Source organism: Leuciscus leuciscus, assembly GCF_965113295.1.
Source record: "Leuciscus leuciscus genome assembly, chromosome: 16".
Lineage (NCBI taxonomy): Eukaryota > Metazoa > Chordata > Actinopteri > Cypriniformes > Leuciscidae > Leuciscus > Leuciscus leuciscus.
The window spans coordinates 41,378,030-41,388,029 of NC_138740.1; the positions used below are offsets into that span (position 1 = coordinate 41,378,030).

The 10,000-nt window shown below is 44.8% G+C and overlaps 2 protein-coding genes across 2 annotated transcripts in view; both read right to left on the reverse strand.

Annotated features, from left to right (window-relative positions):
* The window catches only part of nop14 (NOP14 nucleolar protein homolog (yeast)), a 16,760-nt gene extending 11,673 nt beyond the window's left edge, over positions 1-5,087 (reverse strand). The window contains exons 1-9 of the mRNA XM_082140076.1: positions 4,736-5,087; positions 4,255-4,389; positions 4,031-4,172; positions 3,796-3,935; positions 2,028-2,162; positions 1,673-1,795; positions 1,410-1,541; positions 889-1,180; positions 1-18 (exon numbers count right to left, since the gene is read on the reverse strand). The exon at positions 1-18 is cut by the window's left edge and continues 113 nt beyond it. Coding sequence (XP_081996202.1) covers positions 1-18; positions 889-1,180; positions 1,410-1,541; positions 1,673-1,795; positions 2,028-2,162; positions 3,796-3,935; positions 4,031-4,172; positions 4,255-4,389; positions 4,736-4,924 — 1,306 coding nt within the window. The 5' untranslated portion in view covers positions 4,925-5,087. The remainder of the gene's footprint in view (positions 19-888; positions 1,181-1,409; positions 1,542-1,672; positions 1,796-2,027; positions 2,163-3,795; positions 3,936-4,030; positions 4,173-4,254; positions 4,390-4,735) is intronic.
* A 3,460-nt stretch (positions 5,088-8,547) lies between these two features.
* Positions 8,548-10,000, reverse strand: part of lhfpl2a (LHFPL tetraspan subfamily member 2a) — a 45,292-nt gene continuing 43,839 nt past the window's right edge. The window contains 2 exon segments of the mRNA XM_082140089.1: positions 8,548-9,510; positions 9,513-9,605. Coding sequence (XP_081996215.1) covers positions 9,350-9,510; positions 9,513-9,605 — 254 coding nt within the window. The 3' untranslated portion in view covers positions 8,548-9,349.

A 10,000-nucleotide genomic window follows, 5' to 3' on the forward strand; every position in this document is an offset into this window, starting at 1 on the left:
CCCTGTAACTCTCTGGAGCTGAAACACACACACACACACACACACACACAGAAGCTCTGTAACATCAAGGGCCCTATCATACACCGGTCCAATGCAAATATTCACTAACATCCCAAATATTAAAAATGAAAGGATTATGTAAAAGATTATTATTGTGAACATAAAGATATGGTGGATCTGGCTTGTCCCGTAGATGGTCTGCGCTTTAACCTCTCTCCCACTCACTCACTCACACACACACACACACACACACACGCGCGCGAGCAGAACTGTTTCCTCTCTAGAGAAGTGTTCAGTTTTTCCACTTGCAAATTCCTCCATGTAACCAGCGAATCCGCCATGGAGCGAGCGCAACTGTCTTTTAAAGGGAATGTGAGATGAGACTCTGATTGGTTTATTTCACGTTACACCCAAAACACCCATTGCTCATTAAGAGAATAGAGACGACCCTTTTAGATCATGCGCCGGGAGCGCCGACCATGTGTCCCATTGTTAAACTAGCAAAAGTGGATTTGGACGCCCTGAGTGAACTTTAGACCATGTGCTTAGATCCTTAAAATAGGGCCTAAATCTTCCGTTTCGCTCATGTCTGTGATCATGTGACTGTGATCATGTGACTGTGCAGGTGCGTCACCTGTGTCTGTGTGTGTGTGTGTGTGTGTGTGTGTGTGTGTACCTGTGAGTGTGTGTGTGTGTGTGTGTGTACCTGTGAGTGTGTGTGTGTGTGTGTGTGTGTGTGTGTGTGTGTACCTGTGAAGGTGTGTGTGTGTGTACCTGTGAGTGTGTGTGTGTACCTGTGAGTGTGTGTGTGTGTACCTGTGAGTGTGTGTGTGTGTACCTGTGAGTGTGTGTGTGTGTGTGTGTGTGTGTGTGTGTGTGTGTGTGTACCTGTGAAGGTGTAGGGCAGTTCTGCTCGGGCTGCCTCCTGTACGGCTCTCCTCTGCTCTTCATCTCTCACTGGCGCTTCTTCACGGACCTCCTCTTCCTCAGCGGCCTGATCCTCCTCTTCCTCATCAGACTGAAGATCTCCATCATCATCCTCTTCACCCTCATCATCCACTCCATCATCCTCCTCCTCCTCCCCCTCTTCACCCTCATCCTCATCATCTGCACCGGCCTCATGCTCTTCCTCTCCTCCCTCTTCATCCTCCTCCTCTTCCTCGATGTTCCATTTGCCGTCCTGCAGACAGAGAGTCAATCTCACACTCATTTGAATATTTAAATCACATGCAGTGTAAATGTTCAGAAGGATAGATATGCATACTGTAATATTGAATATGAGTCCTAGTTCCAATATGAGTGTCTGATCTGTGTTTAGTGTGTGTGTGTGTGTGTGTGTGTTTAGTGTGTGTGTGTTTAGTGTGTGTGTGTGTGTGTGTTTAGTGTGTGTGTGTGTGTGTTTTTCTGACCTTGTAAGCGAGTGTTTTCCGCTCGTCACCATCCAGTATGAATCCATCATTAATATCATCAGCAGAGAAGTGTGTGTGTGTCTGTGCAGATTCGCCCGCGGCGTCTCCCATCATCCTCTTCAGTCTGTCGGCCTGAAGCACAAACACACATTAAATCATCCTCATCCTCAGGTGTCGAGCAGCAGGTGTTCAGGTCAAGTCTCCTTCATTTATAATCAGAGATTACAGTAAAAGAACGTTTGCTCTAGAATAAAGTCCAGAACCTCCAGCGTCTGCAAGCGGAGTCTCTCCTCTCGAGCGAGTTCCTCTGAGCTCTTCAGCTTCTCTGACGGCTGAGCCTTCATCTCAAAGCCCAGCTCTCGCACCATCACGTCATACTCCTCCATCTGAGAGAGAGAGAGAGAGAGAGAGAGAGAGTGTGAGGAAGAGCAGCACACACACACACACGAGAGAGAGAGAGGGGAAGAGCAGCACACACACACACACACAGACATCACACACACACAGACATCATCACACACACAGACATCATCACACACACAGACATCATCACACACACAGACATCATCACACACACAGACACACACACACACACACACACACGTGTCGCTCTGCTACCCTGGGTTTGTCCGCCTCCTCCTTCCTCTCAGCTTTAGGGGTTTTGTGGGCCAGAAGGTTCTGGATGGATCTCCACTCCTGGTCCAGCTTCTCCGTGAGCACCTGCGCCTCCTCCTTCTGAGTCTGACGCTCGCGCTGAGGACAGGAAGAGCATCGCCGTTACACTCTTCACAGCTACAACCATAACCGTTTATTAATCGCTCTCGCTCTAATAGCAAAGTCCACATGACAGCCAATCAGAATCCACCCTGCCTTCATTAGAGAGCTTGAGCATTGACATCAGCAGATGACAAAACTGAGCGCGCTTACGACAGAACCAGCTATCGTTATAATTATTGTTACAGATATTGTTATAGTTGTTACAGATCTAATTATTGTTACAGTTATCATTATAATTACTGTTACAGATATTGTTATAGTTGTTACAGATCTAATTATTGTTACAGTTATCATAATTATTGTTACAGATATTGTTATAGTTGTTACAGATCTAATTATTGTTACAGTTGTCATTATAGTTATTGTTACAGATATCGTTATAGTTGTTACAGATCTAATTATTGTCACAGTTATCATTATAGTTATTGTTACAGATATTGTTATAGTTGTTACAGATCTAATTATTGTTACAGTTATCATTATAATTATTGTTACAGATATTGTTATAGTTGTTACAGATCTAATTATTGTTACAGTTATCATTATAATTATTGTTACAGATATCGTTATAGTTGTTACAGATCTAATTATTGTTACAGTTATCATTATAGTTATTGTTACAGATATTGTTATAGTTGTTACAGATCTAATTATTGTTACAGTTATCATTATAATTATTGTTACAGATATTGTTATAGTTGTTACAGATCTAATTATTGTCACAGTTATCATTATAGTTATTGTTACAGATATTGTTATAGTTGTTACAGATCTAATTATTGTTACAGTTATCATTATAATTATTGTTACAGATATCGTTATAGTTGTTACAGATCTAATTATTGTCAGTTATCATTATAGTTATTGTTACAGATATTGTTATAGTTGTTACAGATCTAATTATTGTTACAGTTATCATTATAGTTATTGTTACAGATATCGTTATAGTTGTTACAGATCTAATTATTGTCAGTTATCATTATAGTTATTGTTACAGATATTGTTATAGTTGTTACAGATCTAATTATTGTTACAGTTATCATTATAATTATTGTTACAGATATTGTTATAGTTGTTACAGATCTAATTATTGTTACAGTTATCATTATAGTTATTGTTACAGATATTGTTATAGTTGTTACAGATCTAATTATTGTTACAGTTATCATTATAGTTATTGTTACAGATATTGTTATAGTTGTTACAGATCTAATTATTGTTACAGTTATCATTATAATTATTGTTACAGATATTGTTATAGTTGTTACAGATCTAATTATTGTTACAGTTATCATTATAGTTATTGTTACAGATATTGTTATAGTTGTTACAGATCTAATTATTGTTAGAACTATCGTTATAGTTATTGTTTATTGTTACAGCTATTTTTGCAGTTATCATTACAGTCAGTGTTACAGTTATTACAGCTCCCACTACAATTATCATTACTTGTTATTGCAATTATCATTAACTACGACAAACGCTGTCGTATTGTTACAGCGATCATAGTTATCATCATAGTTATTGTTTACATTACCATCCAATGGTGTAGACAGGATAAAGTTTAATCATGATAAAGTAACGTTGTATTATTTGAAGAAACACTGACCTTTTCCTGTTTGGATTTGATGATGAGTTCTTCGATCAGTTCCTGTCGTGACTTGTGTTTGTGTTGCTCATCTTCCTCACCAGCGCTCTTCATCCTCAGTAAACCTCCACCACCGCCGAAATGTGCCGCGGTCAGTTCAGCTGCAGAAACAGAGACGGTCAGCGTTACGATATAACTGTGGATCAGCGCTGGTCAGAGCCACTGATGGGGAACGTCACATGTTTAAACGTGTCACCTGACAGCAGTCCCTTCTCCTCAGAGTCACTGTCGCTGTCAATCACATCCGTCATCTTCTCCATCTCTGCCAGAGACTGCCCGTAATGCGTCAGCTCCTCTTCCTCGTTCAGATTAAACATGTCCTTCCTGTCGTGAGTACGCTACACACACACACACACAGCATCAGTAGATGCCCATGATGAAAGTGAATGTGATGATGATGATGATGATGAGGTGTGTCACCTGTCTCTCCAGTGTGAATCTCTGCAGTATCTTCTCCTCAGGCGTGATCTTACTGTCATATTCACCGAAGCGTCTGTCAACGAATTTGTTGTTCTTGCCTTTGAGTCTGAACTCCTTCAGGAGAGTATCCTTCCGCTGTGGAATCAAACACACACACACACACACACACACACACTTCATCAGACACACTCGGCGTTACAGTCATCACAGCTATCGTTACAACTGTCTGTCATTATAGTTACAGCTATTATTAGTTATGGATACTATCGTTATAGTTGTCACATTTATAGTTATTATTACAGCTATTGTTATAGTTATCGTTCCAAATATCATTATAGTTGTTGTCACTGTTATCGGTATTATCGTTATAGTTGTTGTTACAGATATTAACATATAACTATGCTTATATAGTGGTATATTATGATACACCACAGTATTTACTCATGAATACATGTGTAATCATGGCTTTACTGTGTCCTACCTTCTGATTGGCTCTGGATCGCGAGACCCCCGGCAGACCCACGTCATGTTTACTCTTACGACCCAAAACGTCGAACTTCTTGCGGTTGATTTTCACCTCGAACGGGTTTTTCTGAATCTCCGGAGCCGCTTTAGACTTGCGGACTTTATCAGACAAACCGCTGCTCAACTTCTGCTGTTTCCTCATCATTCAGCCCGCAGATCACAGACTAATAACAGATCGATGTGATAATCCACTTACACAATCATAATCATTAAAACAAGCGTTAAATCCCGAGAGCGTTTCATGTGTTCCTCATCACACACTCACACGCTGCGGACACGAGCACGAGCACACACACACACACAAGCGTGGAGCACAGACACTGATGGGGAGATTAGCGCCACCCTGCGGTCAGGAGAGGAACTGCACGCACACACACACACACACACACACACACACACACACACACACACACACACACACACAAATACACACACACTGATGGGGAGATTAGCGCCACCCTACGGTCAGGAGAGGAACTGCACACAGGGAGCTGAGCCTGTGATGGATCTGTAAGCAAGCGTCAGTGCCTTGAACTTGATGCGAGCAGCGAGAGGTAGCCAGTGCAGAGAGGTGAACAGAGGAGTGACGTGGGCCCTCTTGGGCTCGTTGAAGACAAGACGAGCTGCAGCATTCTGGATCATCTGTAGGGGTTTGGTTGCACATGCTGGAAGTCCAGCCAGAAGAGCATTGCAGTAGTCGAGCCTAAAGATGACCAGGGCCTGGACGATAAGTTGTGTTGCATGCTCAGTTAGGAAAGGCCTGATGTTCCTGATGTTGTGCAGTGCAAACCTGCATGATCGAGCTGTCTTTGAAATGTGATCTGTGAAGGTCAGCTGGTCATCAAGTGTTACTCCGAGATTTCTGACCGATCTTGATGGGGTGATTAATGATGACTCTAGCTGGATGGTGAAGTCGTGTTGCAGAGACGGATTGGCAGGGAGGACGAGAAGCTCAGTCTTTGCCAGGTTGAGCTGCAGGTGATGTTCCTTCATCCATGTGGAGATGTCCGCCAGACAGCTTGAGACCCGTGCAGCTACTGTGGGATCATCTGGTTGAAATGAGAGGAAGAGCTGCGTGTCATCAGCATAGCAGTGGTAGGAAAAACCGTGTGCCTGTATGATGTGTCCCAGTGATGTGGTGTAGATGGAGAAGAGGAGGGGTCCCAGCACTGAACCCTGAGGAACCCCTGTGGATGTGCTCTGGATACCTCGCCTCTCCATGTGACCCTGAAGGACCTACCTGTGAGATAGGACTCAAACCAGTGGAGGGAAGTTCCTGTGATGCCCAGTGATGAGAGGGTGGACAGAAGGATCTGATGATTCACAGTGTCGAAGGCAGCAGACAGATCCAGGAGAATGAGGACTGAAGATTTGGAAGCAGCTTTTGCGATCCGTAGGGCTTCTGTGACTGACAGTAATGCAGTCTCAGTTGAATGCCCTTTCTTGAAGCCGGATTGGTTGACGTCCAGCTGGTTGTTTAGAGACAGGAAGAATGTTACTTCTGTTCAAGTGTCTTCGCAATGAATGGTAGGGGAGAGACAGGTCTGTAATTCTCTACAAGTGATGTGTTTAGTGTTGGTTTGTAAGCAGTGGAGTTACCCGAGCCTGCTGGAATGCTGTAGGGAAAGTGCCAGTATGGAGAGATGAGTTGATGATGTGTGTGAGTGATGGTAGAAGTGTGGGAGAGATGGCTTGTAGAAGGTGTGAGGGGATAGGGTCAAGAGGGCAGGTGGTAGGGTGACTGGAGAGGAGAAGTGTAGATACTTCTTCATCGGTTAGCGGAGAGAAGGAGGAGAGAGGGTTATTGGCTATGGAAGGGGTCGGTCTGGGTTCCTGTGTGTGTGGAGCTGAGAACTGACTGCTGATAGCTGTTGTTTTGTTGGTGAAGACGTTAGCAAACTCATCAGCCGTTAAAGGCGGGTGGAGGAAGAGGAGGACAGAGGAGAGAGATGTATGTCTTGAAGAGTGATCGTGTGTTGGAGGAGCTGTTGATCTTGTTGTGGAAGTATGAAGATTTTGCAGCATGAACATCCACAGAGAAGGAAGAGAGGAGAGATTTATACATACTCAGATTTAACTCATCGTTAAATGTTTCTGTTTATCTCTGTGAAGCTGCTCTGAGACGATCTATACTGTATAAAGCGTCATAGAAATACATGTGGAATTAAATGTAATAGATCTTGTTGAAATGGTGAAAGTAATGAATGCGCGTTTGAACAAATACGTCTATGAATGTGTCAATAACGCCAAAATGCAGCTATAATTACAGTTCCAAGACTTTTATTTTGTAAAATAAAACAAAATTGCAGTTGAACACAAAACAACAGCAGGGGTCGCTGTGATCACGTGTGTGTGTGTGTGTGTGTGTGTGTGTTCACGGTAATCATGAACAGCAGTCACGTCATGATGTCACTGCGATTACGTCACTGGAACGAGCAGCTCATCTCATGCTGCACAAATAAGCCAAAGAAGAAGATATATATATATATTCTCTCTGCTGTGGTTTGTAGGTCATTTGCTGCTCTGCCAGAATATAGAAACACACACACACACACAGTCTTTCTCCAGATGTTTCACCACACTGGCTGAGTGTGTGTGTGTGTGTATCTTTAATCTAGACCATACTCGTGTATTTACTTGTTGGCTAATTGCAATGGAAGCCTGCTGGTCACACACAGAGAGAGAGAGAGAGAGAGAGAGAGAGAGAGAGAGAGAGAGAGAGAGAGAGAGAGAGAGAGAGAGAGAGAGAGAGAGAGAGAGAGAGAGAGAGAGAGAGAGAGAGAAGAGAGAGAGAGAGAGAGAGAGAGAGAGAGAGAGAGTAGAGAGAGAGAGAGAGAGAGAGAGAGAGAGAGAGAGAGAGAGAGAGAGAGAGGAGAGAGAGAGAGAGAGAGAGAGAGAGAGAGAGAGCTTCTGCAGTTTGTCTGGACTCTCTTGTCGTGTGTGTAACGGTGGATGTCTTGCGTCAGTAACACACGCCGGGTCAGAGGTCACCTTGTGCTGGAGTGATTATGGGTTAATAAGAGGAAGAGTGTGTGATACACGACCGACACACCACTTCAGTTTCACAAACGACTGAAGAAAATCTGGAAACAATCAGGACGATTTTCAGGCGCTCGTTTCTTTCTTTTTTGAATGACACAGGATGTGAGTCAGGATTTGGCCCGTGTGTGTTCAGTGAGAATGTGTGTGTTCAGTGAGAGAGAGTGTGTGTGTGTGTGTGTGTGTGTGTGTGTGTGTGTGTGTGTGTGTGTTCGTGTTCAGTGAGTCTGTGTGAGTGTGTGTGTTCAGTGAGTGAGTGAGTGTGTGTGTGTTCAGTGAGTGAGTGAGTGTGTGTGTGTTTGTGTGTTCAGTGTGTGTGTGTGTGTGTGTGTGTGTGTGTGTGTGTGTGTGTGTGTGTGTGTGTTCAGTGAGTGAGTGTGTGTGTGTGTGTGTGTGTGTGTGTGTGTGTGTGTGTGTGTTCAGTGAGTGAGTGAGTGTGTGTGTGTGTGTGTGTGTGTGTGTGTGTGTTCAGTGAGTGAGTGTGTGTGGTGTGTGTGTGTGTGTGTGTGTGTGTTCAGTGAGTGAGTGTGTGTGTGTGTGTGTGTGTGTGTGTTCAGTGAGTGGAGTGTGTGTGTGTGTGTGTGTGTGTTCAGTGAGTGAGTGTGTGTTTGTGTGTTCAGTGAGTCTGTGTGTGTGTGTGTCCTCACTTTATTCTCCGTCTTCATTCCGATGGTCTAAAACTCAAACTGCTCCTCACACAGATACACACATACACACACACACACACACACACACACACACACACACACACACACACACACACCCCAGTTCTGCAGGGGTCACTGACCTCCAAAGTGTTTTGCAGGAAGTTCAAGAGAAAAACAGACAGAAGCTCGTGTTTTAGTTATGGCTTCTTTATTTGAGACAGAGACATCATTTATCACACAGAGACAGATAGACAGACAGACACACACACACACACAGAGACAGATAGACAGACAGACAGACACACACACACACACAGAGACAGATAGACAGACAGACACACACACACACACAGAGACAGATAGACAGACAGACACACACACACACACAGAGACAGATAGACAGACAGACACACACACGGACACACACACACACAGAGACACACACACGGACAGACACACACACACACGGACAGACACACACACACACGGACAGACGCACACACACACACACGGACAGACGCACACACACACACACGGACAGCGGTCCAGAACACAGTTCTGTGGAGTGGGTCGATCTCAGGTGTGTGTGGGTTTGGCACTGGAGAAGCGAGATCGAGCGCAGTGGTTTCCCACAATCCTTCAGAATTATATTTACATTATATACAGGCATATGTACACCAGACGAACACACATCAGATCATCTAATGCGGGACACACACAGACAGTGGAGCAGGGGCTTCTGGGAAGGTGTGTCACACGCTGCAGGGGCTTCTGGGAATGGGGGGCGTGTCACAGCAGGCAGTGGAGAAGGGGCTTCTGGGTAGGGGGCGTGTCACAGGGGCCTCTGAGAAGGGGGCGTGTCATAGGGGCTTCTGGGAAGGGTCCTACAGCAGGCAGATCAGGCTCTTGCCCTCCTCGATCTCCTCCTGCACCTTGTCACTGGACGTGGCGACCTCGGCCTGCGCGGAGAACACGGCGCACAGGAAGCTGAGTCCGGTGCCGCCCAGCGCCGTGTAGAACGCCCAGCCCACAGAACACAAGCCAGCTGATAGGGAGACGCGTCTGGCCCGCAGTACAGCTGGACCTTAGCAGAACCCCAGCCCGCGGGGTAGAGCAGCAGACCCACCATCAGGAACAGACCTGCACACACACACATCAGAACATCAGACCTGCACACACACACATCAGAACATCAGACCTACACACACACACATCAGAACAATCAGACCTACACACACACACATCAGAACATCAGACCTACACACACACACATCAGAACATCAGACCTACACACACACACATCAGAACATCAGACCTACACACACACACATCAGAAACATCAGACCTACACACACACACATCAGAACATCAGACCTACACACACACACATCAGAACATCAGACCTGCACACACACACATCAGAACATCAGACCTACACACACACATCAGAACATCAGACCTACACACACACACACACACACACACATAAGACCTGCACACACACACATCAGAACATCAGACCTGCACACACACAC